The sequence below is a fragment of the Phascolarctos cinereus genome, unplaced genomic scaffold (genome assembly GCF_003287225.1).
Source record: "Phascolarctos cinereus isolate Bilbo 61053 unplaced genomic scaffold, phaCin_HiC Scaffold_726;HRSCAF=1367, whole genome shotgun sequence".
Classification (NCBI taxonomy): Eukaryota; Metazoa; Chordata; class Mammalia; order Diprotodontia; family Phascolarctidae; genus Phascolarctos; species Phascolarctos cinereus.
This window is the reverse complement of record NW_027556098.1, coordinates 388,427,270-388,451,032: the sequence shown is the minus strand read 5'-3', so window position 1 is coordinate 388,451,032 and position 23,763 is coordinate 388,427,270. Positions and strand designations below refer to the sequence as shown.

The 23,763-nt window shown below is 47.0% G+C and overlaps 1 protein-coding gene across 2 annotated transcripts in view; it reads right to left on the bottom strand.

Annotated features, from left to right (window-relative positions):
- DHRS3 (dehydrogenase/reductase 3) overlaps positions 1 to 23,763 on the bottom strand; it is a 52,093-nt gene that overhangs the window by 5,351 nt on the left and 22,979 nt on the right. For both annotated transcript variants that reach the window (XM_020973551.2, XM_020973560.2), the window contains exons 2-5: positions 9,652 to 9,795; positions 7,774 to 7,893; positions 7,164 to 7,402; positions 1,462 to 1,587 (exon numbers count right to left, since the gene is read on the bottom strand). In XM_020973551.2, the coding sequence (XP_020829210.1) occupies positions 1,462 to 1,587; positions 7,164 to 7,402; positions 7,774 to 7,893; positions 9,652 to 9,795 (629 nt within the window). The remainder of the gene's footprint in view (positions 1 to 1,461; positions 1,588 to 7,163; positions 7,403 to 7,773; positions 7,894 to 9,651; positions 9,796 to 23,763) is intronic.

Sequence of the window (23,763 nt, the reverse complement as noted above, 5' to 3'; positions counted from 1 at the left end):
CCAGGGCACTGGGGGAGCGCTTCAGAAGCACACAGAAGAAGCAGGATTCTAGTCGGATTGTCTCCTAGGCCTGAGAAGAGACTTCATGGGCAATGCTCACGTAATACGTGTGTAAAGGAGGGATGATTTCCAAGTGCTTATGCAGAATATGATCACATTCTGGCCTTCCAGCTAGAGAAGAACCTTTCCCAGTGGGGTTGGCCTGACCTCAGGGTTTTCCCTGCAGGTAAACCCGTATTTGGAAAGTGAAGTGGTATTCTAAAGCACAGAGATTTCCTGAGTAGCATCCTCTTTAGAGAAGAAAGGAAGTCAGACTTGTGGCCTCCAGGCCAGAGGAATGGTGTAGGAGCCCTTGATGGGGGTAAGCAAGGCCTCTGGACTTTGCCAGTCTCTGCTTTTAGGGCTGGGGAGAGGAGTAGTGATTTCAACTCCCTCCACTGATATAGGTCGCACCTTCTCTGTAACTTAGGTCTGAGAGAGCTGCCTGGAGCACCAGGACAGTCCGAAGCAGGATTTCCTCCCTGGCCACCATCTGCTCTGCTGTTTTGTTTCACTCTGTCTGATGTTTCAGTTGGTGAGGTGAATGGTGCAGGTCCAATGGGAAGGGGAGATGGCTTCTTGAAGCTGTCCCAGAGAAGGCTGGCCTGTAAGTGGAGCTCACGCATTACTAAGAACGCTTTATTTCTGGTGTCTGTGTTTCTTGAGTCCTCCGCATCTTCTGCAGATTACAGCAAAAAGGTTCTCTGAAACCCTGTGGGCATTTGTTACCTGGCATGCTTGTGCAGGACTCAGGGAAAACTAGACAATAACCGTGTCTACATTAAACTGGGAGATTCTTGGAGTTATCTCCAGGCGAGGGCATAATGATTTCACAGAGAGAAACCATCCTTTTGGCATCAGGCCTTTGCATTAGAACCAGCCTGAGTAAGCCCAGAGGCCCATAAAGCATGAAGATTTTTTTTTCTGCACATGTTAGGGGGTGCAGTGGACAGAATGCTAAGCCTGGAGTCAGGAAGACGTGAGTAGAAATCTTGCTTGAGATTAGCTAGCTGTATAACCCTGGGTAAGTCACTTAACCTCTGTCTGCCTCAGTTTCCTCATCTGTAAAATGGGAATAATAATAGCACCTACTTCCTAGGGTTGTTGGGAGCACATTAAAGTACTATATAAATGCTAGATATTTTTTTTTTATCACAAGCAAATTTTTTTTTATCACTAAATTCAATTCAATTCAGTCGATTTCAACAAACACTTACCAAATGCCTGCTATGTGCTAGGGATGCAGAGATGGTAGATGAAGCTTCCTGAGGGCAGGAACTTCATCAAGAGCCTAACACTGGGCTCTGCCCACACTGAATGGCAGTGTGCCCCACTGCCTGCCTGACTCTGCTTTCCCCTGCAGTGACTGACTGGGCTAGACAGAGCACCAACCCCTCTCCCCACCCCAAACCCACCCCGTACCTTTTCAAGATGACAAGGATGTTCATAGTCCAGGGGAGCAAGAGAAGGGCCTGGTTGAGCTGGACGGCTTCCACTGTCCTCCGGGCCACTGTTTCTGGCTTCAGGGGGGGAAAGAGGTTGGGAAACCTGCAAGGATGAACACAGAGGCCATATCACGCTAGATGTCGTACCCCAGGGACCCACCACATTCAACGTTTGGATCACCAGAGGGCTGACCACAGGATGAGGGCTCGCAAGCAAGAAGCAGGGCCCTCTCTGAGGAGCCTCAGCACCCAAATGAGCATCATCACGGAGAAAGCACATACAGACCACTTGGGAAAATGAGGCACAGCTTTGCAGCAGGGCCAGGAGTGAAGGGCCTGACTTCACAAGGAAGTTACCTGGAGGAGGGAAAGAGAAAGGCTGTGTGTGGCAGCCGAAGAGCCGCTTGGGATCATGGAGTCTAGAACACAAGAGCATCATTATCACCATCATCAGCAAGCATTTATGAAGCATCTGCAGTGTGCCAAGCATGTGCTAAATGCTAGGGATGCAAAGAAAGCCCAAGGTCCCTGCCCTCAAGGAGCTCCCAGTCTAACGGAGGAAACAGCATGTAAACGGCTATGTACAAACGAGCTATAGATGGGATAAATGGAGCGTAATCTCAGAAGAAAGGCACTCAGATTAAGGAGGGCTGGGGAGGCTTCCTGTAGAAGGTGAGGCTTGAGGGAAGCCAGGAGGCAGAGATGAGGAAGGGAGACCATTCCAGGAAGGGGAAATGCCCGGAGTCAGAAGATGGAGGCTCTTAGGGGAGGAACAGGCAGGAGGTCTGGGGGGCTGGATCAGAAAGAAGATGGAGGGGAGTAAAATGTAAGGTTGGGAGAGGCCAGATGAGAAAGGGCTTTAAAAAAGCCAAACAGAGGATCTTCTATCTGACCCTGTAGGTAACGGGGAATCACCGCGGTTTATTGGAAAGGGAAATGACAAGGCCGAATCTTCATTTTAGGAAGATGAATTTGACAGCCAAGTGGAGGATGGACTGGAATGGGGAGAGGCTTGAAACATGGAGACCGACTGGAAGGCTATGAAAGTAGTCTAGGTGTGAGGTGATGAGGGCCTGCACCAGGGGGGCGGCTGGGTCAGAGGAGAGAAGGGAACAGCTATAAGAAATGTAGTGAAGGTGGAGGTGATGAGAACTGACCCCAGACTGGATCTGGGGAGTGACTTCATCTAAGCGTTCAAGAACGACTCCCAGGGCAGTAATAGGGAAGTCGAGAAGGGGGTTAGTGGGGCTAGTAAAGCTAATTAATTAGTAAATTAATTTATTTAGCTAATAAATAAAGCTAATGAATTCTGTTTTAGTCATGCTGAGTTTAAGATATTTGTGCAGTGTCCAGTTTGAGATGTCCAATAGGCAGATAGTGATGCATTAGACTGGAGCTCAGGAGAGAAGTAAGGGCTAGAAAAACAGATCTGAGGGCCATCTTCATGGAAATGATAATTGATTCCAAGAGAACTGATTAAATCACCAGAGGAGAGAATGTAGAGGGAGAATGTCCAGGACAGAGCCTTTGCGGGGAGAGTCATGGTTAATTGGCATGATCTGGATGAAAATCTAGAAAAGGAAACTGAGAAGTAGCTAGACAGGCAGGGGGAGATCCAGAAGGGATGAGTGTCCTGAAAACTCAGGCAGGAGAGAGTATCCAGGACGAAAAGGCAAGAAATCAAGCAGGATGAGGACTGAGAAAAGGTCATCTGATGCAGAAACTGAAAGATCCCAGGTCACTTTGAAGAGAGCAGTTTTGGCTGAAGGCTGAGGCTGGAAAGCAAACTGTATGTAGAGTGCAGAGGGTTTAGAAGAAAGTGAGTGAAGAAGGGGAGTGAAATGTGGAGGAGGTGGAAGAGGTCGGTCTTAGTCAAAGCCTCAATTTGTCTTTTGGGAGGTGTGAGGTGAGGTTCTCATCTGAGAGGGTCGGGGAGGGGTCGCCATGGGAAATCTGAGGAGGGATGGAAGCATTTGGAAGAGCTGCTCCCTTGGGGAGGTACCATGATGTGGTGGGAAGAACACTGACCCAAGGACACAGAGGAGCTACAGTCAAGTCCCACTGCCACTCATTCGTGCCCCTTGTGTGGCCTTGGACAATCGATCGATAACCCTTCATGTGGGGGAGGGGAAGGAGCACTTGTTTTGGAGTAAGAATATCTCCCCATCTTTGGGTTTCTTCAGAGTTTCTTCATTCTTGGGCAGCTGGGTGGCACAGTGGATAGAGGGCCGGGCTTGGAGTCAGGAAGACTCATCTTCCTGAGTTCAAATCAGGCCTGAGACACCTTCTAGCTGTGTGACCCTGGGCAAGTCATTTAACCCTGTTTGCCTCAGTTTCCTATTCTGTAAAATTTGAAGGAAATAGCAAACTGCCTAGTATCTTGGCCAAGAAAACCCCTGAAGAGGCAGACATGATTGAAAATGTCCAAACAGCAACAAAGGGCCCTTCTGAGTGGGACCTTCTTTGATTTGAGGCAGTGTGATACAGTGGAAAGAGCACTGAATGTAGAGACAGAAGGCAGCCAGATGGCGCGGTGGGTAGAGGACTGGCCTTGGAATCGGGACGACTTGAATGTAAGTCTGGCTTTAAACACTTAATAGTTGTGTGACTGTAGGCAAATTCCTTCCTTCTTAGACTGCCTCCATTTTTTTCCCTCTGTGAAATAGGCAAGGGCAGTAGTTTTGAATCTGATGGACTCCAAAGTTCAATCATGTTCTAAACGTCCGCTTCTGTAAGACGCTGACCTCTCCCCTAAGCTGTCTGTCCCTTAGTTTCCTCATCATTAAAAGCTTCAGATCAAAACTCGCAGGCTCAGGGTGGGAAAGCCACTTGATCGTCTTGCTATGAGGCTCAAGGGAGGTATCACACCCAATGCTTGGTGAGCCGTAACTTCTTGCATAAACTCTCACAGTTAACATTACTGGTGCTGCCGCAGAAAAGTGCTAGGAACAGCAGTCACTCACACTTCGAGGTTCTTTGCTTGAGGGCTCCCCCTCCCTGCTCACAGGTCATAGGGTCAGAGATTCAGGGCTGGTCATCAAATACAGGCCTCTCGTTTTAGAGATGAGCAAACTGAAGCCCCAAAGTTCTTTAAATGACTTATAATAACAGTAATAATAATGATAATAATAATAATGATAATACTAACAAAAACTGTGGATAACACATAAAACACTGGAAAGCTTGACACTGATTATCTCACATGAGTCTCCCAATTGCCCTGGGAAGTCATGCTATTGTTAAGCTCCAGGAAACTGGAGCTTAGAGGGTTTAAGTGACTTGCTCAGGGTCGTCTGTCAATAAGCATTTATTAAGCACCTACTATGTATGACACACTGTGCTAAGCAGGTGGGGATACAAAAACAGGCAAAACAAACATACAGAAATCAACCCAGCCAGGAGATGTCAGAAGCAAGATCTGAACTCAAGTCTTCCTGACTCCATGTGCAACTCCCTCTCTGTTACCTGGCCTAGCTGCTGTTCATACGTTTGTTGCTGAAACAGAAAGTGTGTAAGCAGCTTGAGTTCCCATCGTATTCAGCCTAGAATTCTCTTTCTTGGGTGGGAGGTGGGGAGGGTAACCCCCCCCCATTCTAAAATCCCCAAAGGAACTGAAAATCACTGAAACGGCGATGGAGGGGTGGAAGGCAGCATACAGCAGGCTGCGATGAAGAATTACAGAAGACAGGTGGAAAGGCGATTATAAAAAAAAGATTGGATGATTGAAAAAGAAGATGGGCTGGTCCTGTGGAGAAGGGAGGGGTATTTAGTACATAGCTGGTCTATCTGTGATGTCAAGGAAAGAGGGGAAGGCCACCAGCATGTGGGAAGGATCCCCTGGGACCAACAGATGGGAGGCCATGGAGAAGGGTCCCCAGAGGAAGGGTAGGTGGGGACAGGCTTAAACCTGTATCATTGGAGAGAATATTCATAAGCAGGAGACCACAAGGCCCCTGGAGTACTCGGATAGTTAGACATTTATCAGCCCTTAGCAGGCTCTTCAGAAGTCCTGGCTAGAACAGCTGAACAATGAACAGTGGCTCCCTCTTCTAGTTACTTTTAGGAAGGAGGTTTTCATTAAATGCAGTTCGTCCAGTCCTCTTCATTTGCTCATCCCAAGACTGCAAGGATTCAGGCCTCTAAGTCAGTAGGCAGCTGCTGGCCACCAAGGGCGAAAGTCTTATATTTCTGTTTCAAATGGGTAAGAGGGTAAGGAGGTGGAGTTCTACCCAAGAAGGGAAAACTGGGTAATAAATCTGATTTCCAGCTCCAGTCTATCACCGTGCCTTGTCAGCTCAGAGGAATGTTCAACTTGCTTGGGAGAACCACCCATTCCCTGTTCTTTGAAAGTACTTTGGAGGATTGAGACACATTTGCAGATAAGACTTCACCAGTTAACCCAAAGGGTTAACCAGTTCCTAACCTCCGCCCTCAGGAGGTAGCTGGTTGTCTGTAGAACTCGGGCCACCTGCTGTCAAGCCTCGGATCGGCAGGTGGCTGCTCTGAGCCTCCAACATCAAAAGGACCATGAGCTCATCGATTTGGGAATTTTCTCCAGGTGGAGATCGAAGCCTGTCCTGTCTCAACCCTTGTCTATTTCCTCCCCAAAGTCCACCACAGGGTCCTACTGGAAGTCTTCCTTGATTTCTCCTGACACTGAGATGGTAACAGTGGAGCACCCTGGCTGTCCACTGGCCGTTCCCTTGTCCTTGACCTGACCAGCCCACCTTCTCTGCGTATCACTGGTGAGCTGATCTGGCCTGTTCACACTCCTCTCTAACCCTACAACAGCAGTCACATCGACTCTGCCCTTCCTGAGAAGGATGAGACGGTAGCCTAGGCTCCATTCTCACGTCCAGCTTAGAAATAAATGTCACACTCCATGGAGCATAAATGCATTTTAGGAAAACTGTAATAGCAATGCACTGTAAGAAGCTCTGTCTAAAATAGATGGGGCTAGCACTGTCCTCGATATATTATCTTCCTCCATCACAGAGATTCTCAACCACCTTTTGATCATGAACCTTTGAAAAAAAAACAACAATCTGCTAACTGTAGTTCAAAACAATGAGTTTTCTTTGTAACCTCACGTATTTTATGCATTCAAAAACATTATTCTGGGGAGTCCATAGGCTTTGCCAGACTGAACAGTAAGTACTTAATAGATGCTTGTTTGTTTGTTTCTTTCTTTCCATTTCACAAAAAGGTGAAGAAGAGAAGGGGGAAGAGAATAAGCACTTATTAGGCACCTACTATGTGTCAGGCACTATGCTAAATGTTTTATAGATGGTATTTCATTTGATTCTCACAACAATCCTGGGAAGTAGGTGCTATTACTATCCCCATTTTAGAGATGAGGAAAATGAGTCAGGTAGAGATGAAGTGACCTGCCCAGAGTCACACAAGTGAAGTAAATGCCTGAGGCTGGATTTGAACTCAGGTCTTCCTGACTTCAGGCCCAAGGCTCTAGCTACTGCCCTGCCTAGCTGCTTAAGAAGAACCCCAGCTCATTAGAATGTAAGTTCCTTGAAGGCAGGAACTGTTTTATCTTTTGTCTTCGTACCCCTAGAGCTTAGCAGAGTTTCTGGCACCTAATGTTTAATAAATGCTTTTTCATTTTCATTTTATTTTGTAAGGCCTAAGGAAGTAGTTGAAAAGACTGGCTTCCTCTTTACTCACCTGACCCTCATTCCCTGAAACATCTCTGTGCTAGTGTGGAAGGGCAGGACGGTGGTGGCATTGACCCCTGGACAGTCCAGCAGACCCAGAGTCAGACTTTCCATGAAGGCGAAGGAAGATGCTTTGGAGGTGCAGTAGTCAATGGCTCCAGGAATGGCTGACAAAGCCAGAACTGAATTTAGACATACAATGTGGCCATTCTGGAGCTCTAGCATCCGGGGCAGGAAGGCCTTGGTGGTCTAAGGCAGAAACAGGAAGTCAGCTTGAAGATACCCCACGCTTTCAACCCCCTGGCACTCATCCTTTTTTTTCCTCCCCTAAGGGGCAGGGATATGGATAATGTCTCTAGGAACCAACCCTTACACTTAAGAAGGAGCAGAAAAGGTAACTAGACCCAGCTGCCTAGTTGGGGCCAAATCCAACAGATCATAAAGACCCCAGACCTTCTGGCACCACTGGCTAGGTCCAGCACCACCTTGTTCTCTGACTTGCCCACTGGCCTGGATGATCTCCCCCTCCCCTCCTGGAGTCATTCTCAAGGCAGCTGAATCTGTCCTAGCAAGAAACTGTCACAGTCCTATCCCAGATGGGCTCCAGCAGCTTCTCCTACCCAGAACTGTCCCAGTGTGTTGATGTGCTGTGACTTCAAGAGGGCGTCATCGTCACTGTCCATCAGGCTCTTCCCGTGGACCACGGCAGCATTGTTGACCAGGATTGTGATATCCCCCACCTAAGAACAAGAACAGGAGAACAGAGCCCAGTTAAAACATTGTGACCTGAATTCCCTCTGTTCCAGCCAAGCTGGGCCCAACACTCATCCCTCAAATGGACACATCACCTCCCACCTCCAGGTATTGCAAAAGCTACCTCTTAAGCACAGAAAGAACTGATTGAGCAGATCACTTCTCATGCATAGAAAGAATTCCTTCTTTGTTTCTAGTTGTTTAAAAAAAATCCTTCTCTTCCTCTAAGACTCAGCTTACCTCCTTCTGGATTCCCACCCTGATTGCCCCAGTTGAAAGTGATATCTGATCCTCCTCAAATTTCCCTAGAATATTTCATTTGGTTCTCTTTTTTTGCCCCATTGCACAGATAAGCTTATTTGCGTACGAGGGGTTTCCTCTTAACAGATTGCAAGTTCCTTGAGGACAGGAATTATATCATTCAACTCAATGCAACAAGCCCTCAATTGTGCACTGTGTGCAAGGCCCAGTGCTGGGAAATGGGGGGGGGGGTGAGGGCTGGGGGAGAGAGACAAGGACAGAAATGAGACAGTCCCTGCCTTCAAAGAGCTCTTGGGGGGAGGCAGAGTGTATGTTGATAAGCAAGTACAAAATATCACTTAATTGTACTACTAGAATGTCAATTCCTTGGGGGAGGGGCTGCTTTGCTTTTGTTTTTATATCTTCATTCCTACATTTATCATGCCTGTATTTATCCTATACATACATATATATATATATATAATTATACAGACACACTACACACATATGTATATACATACATTTACACACACATGAGAAATACATCCTATATTTCTCATAATGATCATCTAATAAGTTGTTTGTAATTGGAATCCTGACAACGTGGAGGTGTTTTTTTTGGGAGGTGGGGGGGTAGTGAGTGGAGAGGCACCAGACGTCTGCTATTTCATCTCTAGGGAGTATAAGTTAATACTGTTTGAGAGATGCCCCAGATCTAACTGAGATTTAAATGACTTGATCAGGGTCACACAGACAGTATGTGTCAAAGATGTGTATTTGAATCTAAACCCCTGCATCATCCTGACTCTAAATCCAGCTCTCTATCCAATAAATAATAAATGCTTAATAAATGGTCTTTGAACGAACGCATCTATAAGAAATCAGCCAGTGGAGAAAGGGTTTGGGAAAGGAAATAATCAAAAAGGGATGTGGAGAGTGATTCAGATTTCTTTGGATTCTTTCTGTTAATGGATATTGGCAGAACTACCTTTACCATCATCTACCCTAGGGAGGAACCCTTCCCCCACCCACCAGCTCTTTCCCAGGGGGACAGGGGGAGCAGCAGTGGCCTACATCCTTGTCCTCTTGAGTCCATCATGAGGTGACCCCAGCTGCCCACTCTGAGCAAGGCTCTCTCTGAGGCCAGATCACAGTGTAAGCATCTCCTTTTCTTTTCTTTTCTTTTCTTTTCTTTACTTTACTTTTCTTTACTTTTCTTGTTTCTTTTCGGTGAGGCAACTGGGGTTAAGTGACTTGCCCAGGGTCACACAGCTAGTAAGTATCAAGTATCTGAGGCCAGATTTGAACTCAGGCCCTCCTGACTCCAGGGCTGGTGCTCTATCCACTGAGCCACCTAGCTGCCCCCAAAAGCATCTCCTTTCAAACATGCCTGAAAATCGCTCATGCAATCATGTCTCCTCCCATGGGGATTCTCAGCCTCTTAGTCTTTTCTGAAGACAGCCTCAAGAGACCAGCGACTTTCTCCTCCCTCACAGGTTCCCTACCTTCTCTCGAACAGCTTTTGCTGTCTGGTAAACTTCTTCTCGGTTGCCCACATCACAGATGAAATAGTGGCATTCGGTGCCCATCAGCCTGATCTCTTCTGTGGTCTCCTTTAGGCATTTCTCAGTTCGACCCCAAAGGATGATCTGAAAGTGGAAAGAAAGATCACACAGAAAATCAAAACCAAGTTTATCATGAAAAAGGCTCACACGATTCAGCTAGACTGTATAGCACTTCAGATAACCCTGGTGCCATTTACATAGCACTTTGTGATTTACACACATCTTCTCCTTAGATCCTCACAATGCTGGGAACAAAATGTGATTGCTTCCCCATTTTACTGGGGCTCAGAGAGTCTGAATGAATTGTTTAATGAAGTTACTTCCTTTAAATAGCGGCTCCCCCCACCCCAGACAATGTACCTTTCATGCACTGTAGCTGATCACCTCTCCCACCATAAGTAGCCTCTTGAGCATGAGCTTGGGGTGGGGAAAGGGGACTATGGAACCCAGGGTTTTCTGACACCAAGCTCACTCTTTATGGCCTCACACTGCATCTAATTCTGAATTTATGATAACTCAGGGACAGATTAGTTTACCTCTGCATCTGCTCAGCAGACCAGTACCATCATTTTTGGGAAATATTCAACTTATTTGAGATAGATTAAGATCTCCAAGAACTCATTTGTAAACCCAATGCCTGATGCCCAGAATTAGCCTCTCCTTATCTAGTCATCCAATCCCCTTACTGGTCTCTACTATGCAACTTTCTTAGAGCCTAGTTGATTCAGAGGTCTTTATTTGAAAATGGAATCTAATATAAATATTTTTCAAAAAAACATATTAAATCCTGGGATTCTCCTCCAGTCCCCAAGTCACTAGATCAGATTTATTTCTGCTAATTAATCTGAATCAAAGAGCTTTAACTAAATGAGGCTGTATTGAGTGGTGAGCAGGGTGAGGAGAGAATTAACAAGCAGGAAAGCAGTACTTTTTCTGGTCCTCCACGAGCCTGACTTTTCTTAGGCTAGCATGCCTAGTTGTGGCCGCTGTACATTTAAAAAGGTGTGGAAGAGCCCAAGAAGGTCCCGAAGAAAAAACCGTCCCATCCCTTCTATGAGCGATGTCCTGTTCCACACAACTGGTAATAAGCCCTGGTTGCTCATCACCTCATCACTGGCAGAAAATGCAAAGGGCTCCAAAAAGGCTTTGGATAAATTTATGAAGGACGCAGCACTAAGTGGTTCATAAGACGAGCTGGGCTCTGCCTGATCTTGGCCACCACACCTTCCTATGGAGGGTTCCTCAGGACCTCTGTGAACGGAACCGAGATCTGACCTCGAGGTGCCTTGAGGTCCCTTCCAACGTGGCTGCACGTGGCCAGAGTCACTAACAATCCTTCCTTTGGTCCTTGGAGGCAGAGAGAAAAAGAAGTACCAGGCGCTTCTAATTGTTTCAGAACCCTGGTGGATCAGCATTTTGCACAGTGCCCGGCACACAGCAGGTGCTTAATAAATGTCTGTTGACCGACAGGCACAGACTGGTGCCGGGAGGGCAAGAGCTCTCGCTGAGTTTTTGTATATCTAAACAGAGACCATTTGGAGACAAATGCCACACAGAGCTTCCCATCAAAATTCAATTCAATTCAATTAATTTCAATTTCATAAGCACTGGACCCAGCTGTGCACCAGGCACTGTTCTAGGTGCTGGAGACAAAACCCCAAAAGGCAAGACAAAAGAATCCAGTTCTGCCCCAGAGAAACTTTCACTCTGCTGTTGGGGGAGAAGGGAGGGAGAGGGATAGGGCACAGTCACAAACAAGTAAACTTGAGATAGTTACAAAATCAGCACACAGTAATTGGGAGGCTAGTAATGATTTGGGGGAAGAAATCAGGAAAGGCTTTGAAACAGGTGGCAGCTGGGGCAGCTAGGTGGTGCAGTGGATAGAGCAGTGGCCCTGAAGTCAGAAGGACCTGAGTTCAAATCCGGCCTCAGACCAAACACATGACACTTACTAGCTGTGTGACCCTGGGCAAGTCACTTAGCCCCAGTTGCCTGAAAAAAAAAAAACCAAACCAAGGTGGCAGTTGAGCTGAGGCTTCAAGGGAGCTAGGAGTTCCAAAAGGCAGAAGCAAGGAGGGATGGCATCCCAAGCACAGGCAACAGCCCGTGCAAAGATGCGGAGATGGGAGACGGAATCTTGCGTTTTGAGAACAGTGAGTAGGCCAGTTCGGCTGGAACATAGAGTGCATGAGGGGGAAGAGAACTGAGGTCATTCTAGAAAGACAAGCAGGAATCAGACTGTGGCTTTTAAATGCCAAATAAAGGACTCTCTTTTATGCTGAAGGCAGTGAGGATGCGCTGAAGCTGCCACTATAGCACTTGTGCTGTGGGATGGCACACTGTGCAGCTCTGCAGAGGGCGGACTGAAGGAGGGAGGGACATAAGGCAGGCAGACCAATGAGGAGTCTACTGCAGCGGTCCACGGGACAGGTGATGGAGGCTGGGACTGGGCTGGTTGTGATGTGAATGACGAGGGAAGGGGATGGTTTTAAGAGAGCCTGAGGAGACGGACTGGATGAGACCCAGAGACAGGCTGGATCTGGAAGCTGGTGACTCCAAGGTGACACATCCTTGTGAATGGCAGAGTGGCAGCGCTTTTGACAGAAACACGGATGTGAGGAGACAGGCGGGGGGGAGGGTTTAGAGGAAGAAATGGCGAGCTCTGTCTCAGACAGAGGACCAGGCTGAGTTTGAGATGCCTCTGGGTCATTCTGATGGTGATGTCCAGCAGACAGGTGGAGACAGAGAGGTAGATAGGTAGATTTGTGCTGAATCTGCATAGAGGCAGCTGGGTGGTATGTTATTGGATAGAGCTCTGGACCTAGATTCAGGAAGACTGGAGTTCAAATTCCCCACACTACCTAGTCATTTGGGAAAGTCCCTTAACTACGTTCTGCCTCAGTTTCTTCATCTGTAAAGTAGGTATAATAATAGCACCTGCCTCCCAGGATTGTTGTAAGGATAAAATGAAATCTTTGTAAAGTGTATTGCAAACCTTAGAGTGCCATAGAAATTAACGTTTTTCTTGTTATTATTATTATTAATTATTGATTATAGTTGAACTCATGGAAGCTGATAAGGTCACCAAGATAGAATGGGCTTGGGATGGCACCTCGGAGTTAAGCCTGCACATAGTAGGGGGGACACAAAGACCCAGGGGCTACAGTAATTATCACCCCTAAAGCACTTTCCTTTGGAAGGAACTGAAATTGATATTGCCATTGGGCTAACATTTGGAGCTGCTGAAACCCTAACTCTCTCCTAAGGCCCTAGCCAGTCCCTCCAAGACCCATAGGGCACCCCCGTGGTTTAGACGCTGATGCTGCTGGAGAGGCCATCCCCTTCCCAGGCACCTGCCCTGCCTGAAACACCGCTGGGAGCTTCAAGTCACCTGGAGTTTTTCTAGAATTGTACACATTAAATAACAACAACAACAATGATAATAATTCACACTTCTATAATACCTTATAATTTGCAAAATGCTTTCATCCCAACCACCTTGTGAGGTAGGCCATATAAATTCTGCTATCCCCACTTTGCAGATGATAAGACTGAGGCTCTGAGAGACTTAAGTGCTTTTGCCCATGATCACAATAAATTTGTGTAGTGACATCTGAGCTCAGGTCTCTGAATTCCAAGTCTAGCATTTTGGAAAATCCCCCATTGAAGTTTTGGGGGTGGGAATGAGAATAACTTTGGGGGCATATCAGCAGAGATCCACAGAGAAAAGTGTAACCATGGGAAGGCTATGTGGACATTTCTTTGCAGGGATAAGACTAAGTGACTTCCTTAAATTCTGAGTAATTGAAAAACCAGAGAGGGTACCAGATGGAATAATGAAATATAATTTCCCCTCCCCATCATGGCGGAAGGTAGGGGACCAGGAAGACAGAATTTGTTATATTATCAGTCACTGAATCAGATAGTGTGGCTCGATTTTCATGAGGGAGGACTTAGTGGAAGGGGAAGAGCTGAAATGACTGCGATACAAAGACAAAAGACATCCATGAAATGTCTTTTTTTTTTTTTAAACAAAGATTAAGTGGTGGCTAGGTTGAGAAGCCACTCCCCTGCATCTGGAGAGCTCATCTCCCCTTAGACTGGGTGCCAGCTCCTCACAAACACTTTCTCACCTCTGTGGTTCTCTTGTACCAGAACCGAAACCTTTTACCTACAATTTGACTCTGAAATCTGCAGAAAAGTCATCCGGCCAAGGGACCGTCTAATTAACTGAAAGAATGTCTGGGAGAGGAAATGAAAGGCACAGAAAGAGCTATGGGAAGAAATTCAAAGGCCTGCAGCCTGTGATGGCCCTTCTCTGGCATTTCCTCCATAGACAGTGTAAGAAATCAAACAGGAGCTTTGGACAACTCAGCCGTCATGGAGATGGTGCATCACCATGAGCCAGCAGAAGAAAAGCATTCAACAGGGAAGAGATGGTGAGTAGCAGGAAGCCAGGGACGCTGTGATTCAGATATTTCTGAAAGTATGAGTGAGGCCAGAGGTCCTAATGTTTTAAACCATGCCTTGATTTACCCATCTGGTAACAAGAAGAATGATTTCCTTTGAATGAAGAGAGGCGAGTGTTTGGTCTCCCTAAACCCAAGACGCCTCTATCCTTTCCTGCTTGCCCTCACAGCTAAGGGTCCCTTTTGAGGGACAGGGATGCTTACACAGAAATCCAGAAGGCCCCATGTGCCCCAATCACTTTGGACTTAGCCAGATTGGATTTTGTATTGACGTGTGTGTACATGCGGGGTTCCCCCCACCCCAGACTATAAGCTCCCCGAGGGCAGGGACAGTCTCATTTTGGTTACATAAGGCTAAGGAAAGGGATTGGAGAAGTCATTTCATTGATGGAAGAAAAAGCACCTCCTACCCACATAGGTCAGCACCTTCTCTGCAGAAGTTGCCCAGGGCCCTGGAAGGGTAAACATCTTGCCCAGGGTCCCATAGCCAAAATGTGTCTGAGGCAGGACTTGAACCTGACTCTGGGGTGGGCTTTCTCGCTACCATACTGCTCTTTGGCTCATAGCAGGTGCTTAATAAATGCTTGTTGAGTTGGATTGAAGTCTAGCTGTGAGGAAGAAGAGACCACAACAAAACATCTAAGTAGGTGAGCCTGGGAATTGCCTTTTCAGAATCAGTTTCAAATCTTTTTAAACTGGGGGGCAAAGATTTCCCCCTCCTGCCTTGCCTGTACTGTTCTGGGGAATACACAGGTCACACATGAAGGACCAGGCAGCTAGATCTTCAGGGAAGTGGATGGGGTGCTGGACTTGGAGTCAAGAATTCTGAGTTCAAATCCTACCTCTGACAATTGCTGGCTGTGTGACCCTGGGTAAGTGACTTGACCTCCCTGTGCCTCATCTGTAAAATACAGGTTAGACTCACTGACTTCTCAAGTCGCTTCCAGTTTTCAATCTATAATTCTATAACACAGGGTTCGTGGGTGATGGGGGGTTACTGAGGATTAACAGGACCCCAGCTTGTGAGGGCTTTAGCTCAGCCTTCTTTCTTTAGGCCCATCTTGCTATCCAGTCCTCAAGCGGAAGGCTTTGTTAGGGATTGGGGTGGGTGATGGAGGGACTGATGGAGGGACAGGGATGGGGGGGCGGGGTGGTGAGTGTCCTCTCCTGAATCTGAAAAGGGGAGCATGGGAGCGGGATGAGAAAAAGAAAAGATCTGTCCAACTTTGCTCCTCTCTGGCTTACAGACAGGGTCTCACTGGCAACTGGGCTTGAAGTTGGGGCGTTGCTGGCAGCCAGAGAGATCCCAGCGAGAATCCTCATAATAGACCCAGACACAGGGACCTTGTTTCTTTGAATTCCCATTCATTCAGGTTATTTAGAGAGGGGCAGAGAGTGGGGGGTAGAGAGGAAGAGAGAAAATGTGATCGCTCTTCTTGGACAGGTAGCTGCCAGGCCTGGATCCCATCCAGCCACTGTCTCTTTGCTTCCCCCTGGTCCCTTCAGCCACCATCCTGGGCAGATGGGCAGCTCCCCCTCTGTACCCCACCCCTTCCCACATGCAGGGATTCTGCACCTCCCCCCTGTCCCAGATCCCCTCCCATGGGAGCCCCGCTCTTCTTTCAGAAAGTTACTGACCAGAAAATTGGGGAGGGCAGCTTCCCAGCAGGGCCAGTAATCCCCTCTCAAGGGAGGACAGCCCTGGGGGGTGGGGGGACCTCTTTGCCCCATGTGACCTCAGAATGACCTCACCCCAAGGTTGACCACTGTCAGGGAATGAGGCTAAGAGAACAGGCTTTCCTCAGCCTCTTCCACCCCTGAGAAAATCCGGGATTTGCAGTGGGTGGATGGGGGAGAGAGGACAGGAAGAGAGATTTATGACCCCTTGAAACTTAACTCTGTCTGCTCCCTGATTAACTTTCAGGACAGGGATAGGCTGAGGTTTTGTGGCGAGAGGTGGCAGTCATTGGCAGTAAGATTTACTCGGGTTTAGTTTATACACAAGTGTTATCACCTATGGGAACTGAGGCCCGGAGCACCGGATGTCCTGCTCAGGGTCCTGCAGAAAGTGTGTGGAGGTGCCAAGCCTGAAACCCATGTCCTTGAGCCCCAGCACCTGGGCTTCCCCTACTGTTTTACCATGGTCCTCTAAGGCACTCATCTGGTGGGCATAGTTTCATATGCTATAGTCAGAGCATAGCGATAACATAGCACAGTCCAAGGTCAAGGGCCATAGGATTGTTGTTATAATGAGAGACTTAGAACTAGGAGGGACCTCAGAGGTTGGAGTCCAACTGCCTCATTATACAGATGGGGAAACTGAGGCCCAGAGAGATGAGGTCCTTTGCCTAAGATCTCTTGGACTTGTGGTTATTCTGAATTATTGTGTGTGTATATGTATGTATGTATGTACATGTGAATATATGTGTGTGTGTGTGTGTGTGTGTGTGTGTGTGTGTGTATCCCATCTGTCTTTCTCCCCACTCTAGACTGTGAGTCCTTTAATGGCAAGAACCATATCTTATACATATTCTTTATAGCCCCACCCTACCACAATCCTCTTGCACACAGCTGGTACTCAGTAACTGCTTATGGACAAGCATACCAATAGCAGTCCTTCTTCAGGGGAATTATCCAAGCCTATCCCTCCTCGGCCCTTTCCTAGTTCCAGGCCATTTTCTTAGCTACTATCTCACTGCTAACAGTCCAAAGTCTCAGGTCCTTTCATTTGTGGAGAGGACTTGGGGTCAGAAGAACCAGGTCCCACTAGGACATGAGCTAGGTTGTCTCAGGACAGGTCTGTCCCAGGAGGAACGTTTTGTGACTGTTGGAATCAAGCCCCTTGGCAGCCCTTTGGTGGGGCCACCTTGTGCCCTGGGCTTCTGAAAGACAGGAGGATGCTTTAAAAGAAAAGGTCTAACCTAGGCATCCCAAAGTCACGAGGGGCCACAATTTTAGGCTTTGTTTTTGATGGGAATCTCACCCCCTTTGCCCTCTCCAGCAGGAGAAGGTTAACAAAGCCCAGTCTTGTAGGTAAGATGGAGAAAACAAGTATGGTCCAGGGGCATGGTAGGCTCCAGACTAGGTCACGGGATGACAACAGGGGCTAATGAGGTGGGGGGGGGGGACACTTGAAGCTTGGCTTACCAGAGGACAGGGACATTTTGGAACAGCAGAGTCTGTGTACGGATCAGGCCTAGACTGAGCTTCCCCTGGGGAGAGATAGAGGACTTCCTGGACTAGCCTGGGTGCCTGAACCAAGTAGGAGCTGGAGCAGATGGGGAGCAAGAGTCAAAACTCTGAGGTCGAGAAGCAAATCTGGATGATGTGAGTCATTATGGGTGTTTGTAGGGGGAGGACCTGGGAAGGGTCCGAAGCCAGTGAGTGTCCCAAGCTCAGACTTGGTCCATGTAAACTCAAAGCCTAGCATCCGGGTGATGGCTTCTAATGATTGCCTGGACAGCGCTTTATACTCTCCAAAGCGCTTCCACACTCACTATTTCATTGCTCTCTCTAGTCATTTGTCTTCTCTCCTGCCTCCAATTACCTTGGACTTACTTATCTGTGATAGCTTGTTTCTCTTCAGTAGAAGGGCAGCTCTTTCAAGGCAGGGACTAACTACTCTGTGTGTGCTCATCAAAGTGCTTCAGATACAGTAGTTACTTCATACATTTTGCTGAAATGAACTGAATTTTCAGTAATTTAGACAATCCTATGCTGGTTTTCCCTTGCCCTTTGAATTTTCTAAGTCAATCACGTCAATATGTTCAGGGAATTACATACATGTACATAAATGTGTAACTACTCATCTCTCTCTCTCTATTATGTATACACATACACACACACATAAGTAGGTAGCACAATCCAAATGTAGCTTCTAGTCTTAAATCTATAATCTTATAAAATCACTAGACCTCACTGGACCTCAGTTTCCTCACTTGTAAAATGGGGTAGGTCCCTTCCAGATCTACCTCTATGGTCCAATACCCTGTGAAGCAGATAATTCAAGGATCATTACAGATGAGGAAGCAAGTGACTTGTCCAAGGTCACCTAGGTAATAAATGTCTGAGGCAGGATTGAGCCTCAGGTACAAGAAGGGCATGATGGAGTGGCCAAGGGGCCCAGTGTTCTAGGACTCAGGTTACTTCTTGGATAGGGGGTGGGGAGGGCATGGCGAAGAAGTAGCTTGTTTCGGAGCACAGGTCAGGGAGCCCTGCTCCTCTCCAGCACAGAATGAATGTCTGCTGGCCGCCTGTGGCCTCAGCTTAACACAGAAGAAGCCAGGGCAGGCCAGGGGAGTGGAGGGGGTGTTGTTTGCTATTAACCAGTCCCCAAGTGGGCCATGGAACTGTCCAGTCTTTGAGGCTTGAATGGGGAAGGAACAAAAGAGAGGCCCTGGGGACAAACAATGCCAGGAACGGGCTTTGTCCCGGCAGACCAGACCAGTAGGGCTCTTCCAAGGATGGTGGGGGGGGGAGAGGGATGATGAGGGAGGGCCCTACAGAGAGAGGAGGGAAGGAAGGGAGGAAGAAAAGCAGAAAGCATTATAAACCCATCTGGCTGAGCTTTTCAAAAGTCCCCCCTTCTGTTTGCTTTGATGTTTGATGTTCCCAGGAAAGTCCCATCTCCTTAAAGGTGCAGCTGGCCTGCCTGGCTCCCTCAACACCCCTCGGTCTTGTCACTCTGGCCTCTTGGCTTGTCTCCCCACACACAACTTGGCTTCAAACAAAAAAGGACATGGCAGGACTCAGGAAGTGATGAGGACATTGAAACTCTTGTGGGAGAAAGCAGTCCTATCCTGGGAGCTGGCAGATAGGAAGGGAAGACTTCCAAAATATGGACACCTCCCCGAACAAAGAGAGAAACCCAAAGAGAACATGGGAAAAGGGTTCTTGGCTCAGGTTTATAAAGAAGAAGTGTCATGGTCCCAGGGGACCACAGGATCCTGGACAGAGCTCTGGAAGGGGCCTTAAGGATCATCTACATTTCCCTCTACCCCATTTCACAGATGAGGAAACAGATGATCAAGCCCTCCACTCCATAGCTAACCAACCAGTCTTCACTTTTCAAGCCTGTGGTCAGAGAAACAAAAATCACATAATCTAGCTACAAGAAAAGGGAGGCATTAGGAGACTTGGATTCCAGACCCGGCCTTCTTCCTGACTTGTTCTACGATTAAGGGCAAGTGACTGAGGTTGATGGGAGGCAGGAATGCAGCGGCCAGGAGCGGCATAAAGAAGCAGCACTTAGAGAATACTCTGATGACTGGAAGAGAAGGTGGCCTGGATCTGTTCTGTATACGGCTACATGTGGACATCTGGTGTCTCAGAGTCCGCCTGCAAGGTCCTTGAGAGGGGTAGGGACAAATACTTCACGTATCTGTATGCAAGGCATGTGCCTGTCACATAGCAGGACGTTAATAAATGTGTGCTTATTGTCAATTGATTTGGTATCAAGGTCAAGAGAATAAGAGGAAAGTGGACCCCCGAGGGGGATTTATGGGAAAGGGGAAGTGAGAAAAGTCTCATAGGGGAGAGAACGTGGTTCGGCTATGATTCAAGTCATTAGAAGGAGTGCACATTCACACTGATGAAGCTATAGATCCGTCTAAGTACAGAACCTCTTTGGGCCTCAGTTTCCCTACTATAATCAATCAATCCGTCATTTATTAAGTACCTACTATGTGCCAGGCAGGGCCATTTCTAGCCGTTCTGATCTGTATCTTGTCACTGGGCCGGGATGACTCAGGAGGAGAAAGTGAGGCTGGTGACCTTGCACAGCCCTCCCTCACTTAAATCCAATTCACTCGCAAGTTATGGCACCACCTTCCTGATGTCACGGTCCTCTTTGAGAGCAAAGGACAAACAATAACAACAGTTATCTGTCAGGCCCTGTGCCAAGTTAAGAGATTGTGTCAGAGGGACAAAAATGATATGGGTATTGCTTAAAACTTTAAAAAGGACAGTGATGCCAGGACATTCCCCCAAGACATCCCAACCTATTATTTAGTCCAGATTTTCCTGGTCACACGATGGCTACCCAGAAGTCTCTCTCTGGTGGAAAGACTTCTGCATTTGGAATCAGAGGGTCCAAGTTCAAGTCATCACTTTGCTACCTGTGGGACCTGGGTGAAGCCCCTCATTTGTTCTAGGCCTCAGTGAATGGGGTTAGGGGCAGGGAGAGGGTTGGACTAGATGATCTCCACCATGCCTTCTGCTCTGAAATAAATTTATGTGAAGCACTGGGCTTCCCTCTTTGAATGTTCCATTGGCCATTCTTTGTTCAAGATACCTGTGCCTTTCCCAACTGACGCGCTAACTTTTTCAGGCTACCGAAGATCAATTTATGAATACAGATCTGCCATACATACCCACGGCAGACTTTTATACTCTGGAGGTACTCCATAACTGAGGATACGGAATGGCTCAAAAGATCAGGTATTCTTCCAATTCAATGCAATCTAAGAGACATTTACTAAGTAAGCATCCATGATGTATCAGACATGGTACCATATGCTGGGTCACATAAAGAAATATGTCAACTTATAGCCCTTGACCTCAAGGTGCCTACATTCTATTGGGACATACGTGTATACAAATGAGAAAATTCAAAATAATTCTGAAGAGGAAGGATGTCAATGCAACAACGTTAGACTAACATTTTGGGATTTGGAGTTCAGAGAGTCTGGACTAATTTGAACTTTTGTGATCTTTAAGCCAGCAGGCAAATTTGAGTCATACTTAGGAAGTTTGAAAAAGATGCACACGGCCCCTAAGAGGACAAGCTGGGAAGAAGGACCTGGGGCTTGATGAGCCAAACATCAGCCATAGTGGGGGAAATGGCATTCTTGGCCCTAGCCTGGACTTGTGCTGCTGGAGAGGAGTAGAAGTACAGGGGGCAATGGGAGTAGTGACAGAAAGACAGAGACAGAAATGGAGACAGAAAGAGGAGAGAGACAGAACGAGTAAGACAGAGACAGAAAATGAGAGTGAGACAGGAACAGAGACAGAAAAAGGAGAGACAGAGAGAAGAAGAAAGAGACAGAGAGAGATAAAGATTTAAGAGAGAGAGAAATTGAGAGAGGGATAGAGAGGGGGAGGGAGGGAGAATGAAAAAGATACAGAGACCAGAGAGACAGAGGGAGCACTAGAGGTGCATCTTTGGGTCTTTGCAGGTATCTCGAAACAAAACAGATTGAAGTTGTTAGCTGTAATCACCTCTTCGAGGACTGAGGAAAGTTCCTGAAGGTCTACTCTTTCCCCAGCTTCTCATCCTCATACCTGTCCAGTAACAAACACAATCATCAACTCTTTTTACTTCTTTACCTAAGCACTTTCTGTATCCTGATTGCTTTAAATATAAAGACAGGGGGTCAGTCAGGAAACCTTAATCTTCTACTTAGACTGTGCTGAGAAAAGGACCGGAGGAAGCCAGGGGCTAGCTGGACATACATAAAATTTAAATTAAGGCAGAAAGACAAACCTCTCTCCAAATGTTAAGAATTTTCCTCACTGGGGAGCTCTGAGTTACTGTGATTGTACTAACTTTTCATCTATGATATAAACTTCATAAAATAGCAGAGAAAGAACCACGTGACCCTATGGGCCTTTACATTGCTCCTACAGTAAAAACAAGTTGTCATAAAAATATACGACTGATTAAATCTCTAGTAATTAGGAGAGGGGCAGGGAGAATAGAACCCTAAACCATTAGCCCTCCTCCAGGAAGGAGATAGGTAAGACCTGGGAAGTTTTCATCTCCAGACATTGCCAGAGAGTGTAGGAGGCAAAAAGGATGAGGTGGTCAACTCTTCCCTCCGCAGAGACACCTACCCACTATGTTAAATCAACAAATTCTACTGTTTGATTATATTTTTAGAATGTCTTGTTTGCGTGACAGAAATAGCCCGTCACCCCATCTCTACTGTTCTTCATTCTGCAGAGGTTATTTTCTACCTTTTCCAGGGAGGCTTCCTTTATTTCTTTTCCCTATCCCCACTTCAGATAGTTTATCTGTGTGTGTATGTCTTATTCCCCAACTAAACTGGAAGACAAAGGGCTGTCCTAAATAGCTTTGGAGATCCCTCCCAATTCTAGACCCATGATCACAGAGAGGGATTGGGGGAAAAAACCTTTAGTAGTTTCTACCCCCCCTAAGCAAATAAACTCTTTTATTTGGGGGTGGGGGGGTGGGAATGGAGTAGCAGCTAGAGGAATAAGGAAAGATCTTCTATAGGAGGTGATATTTGATTTTCCGTAGGTAATCTACACTCGAGGATCAGGATAAGGGCCCTCCACTCTAGCCAATGTGGCTGTCTAAACTAAGGATTCTCAAAAAAAAAATTTTTTTTTTAAATGCTGGAATCATTTTGGAAAGGGCTATGGGCCCCTTTCCCCATTTACTGCCCAAAAAAGCCTCTCCAGATAAAGCAGGCAGAAACAGTGTCCATGGAGGATACTGGAGTCACAGAATCAGCATTAATGCTACAAGAAATTGTCTGTGGGCCATTTGGAGAATTATCCAGGGAGCCATGCTTTGAGAGTGGCTGAAACTGAGAGCAGAGCCCAGCCAAAGAGGTAAATGGCCCAGACAAGAGTTAAATTCAATTTGACAAGTATCTATTGAGAAGACACTACTGAAAGTCCCAGGCACTGTCTTTACAAAAGAGAAGAAGAAGAGGGAAGGAAGGGGGAGGTGGGGAGAAAGGTCCACCTCCTGTCCTCAAGGTTTATAAAGCAGGCCTTAACCTCTTTGGTAGTTTATCAAAGCCAATGGACCCTTTCTCAGAACCATGGTCTACCCACCTCCCAAATAACTGAAGGAAATGCTAAATTTCAGCTAAAAGTTAGTGAAAAGAAAGATGTTACTTTTTCCCTATCCAAGGTCACAGAAGCCTCTGAAATCTAGATGCCCTGGCATAGAGAGAGATGAAGAGGGGGACCAAAATAGTGCCCTAAGGGACACCCACAGCAATTCGCTAAGACTCTAAGGACAGAAAAGGTGCTGACCTACATTGCTGGAAATGAGTTCCCTTTATTGATGAAATCCCACTTCCTGAGCTTGCCTCTAGCTCTGTCTCCCTGGCCTAGCACAGTGCCTTGTGTTCGACAAATGCAGGTTGAAGACTGTTTAAAGTTGTTTACAACCTGCCCCCACTTATCTTTCCATCCTCATTACACATTATTCTCCTTCCAGCACTTTCTAAACAAACTGGCCTTCATGTTGCCTCTGACACAGCCCTCCCACTCTCACCTCCACACCTTTGTCCTGGCAGTTTCCCAGGACTGAAACACACAATGAACACCCTCCCTCCTCACCCACCCACCTTGGTTGGCTCAAGTGTTATCTTGCACAGGAAGGCTCTCCTGATCTCCCCAACAACCTCAGATTTCTCTTGTCCTGATTCTGTATTTTTCTTTTGAGTGGACCTGGGATTTCACGTGTGTGGAATCCCCTCCAGCCAAGCAGATGAACACTTTCCCTTCCACAGTGATCTAAAGAGTGGCCTGGCAACTGCTATTTTAACCCTCTGTGGACAACTAGCTGCTTTATATCAGGGATTCTTACCTTTGTTAAGTCCCG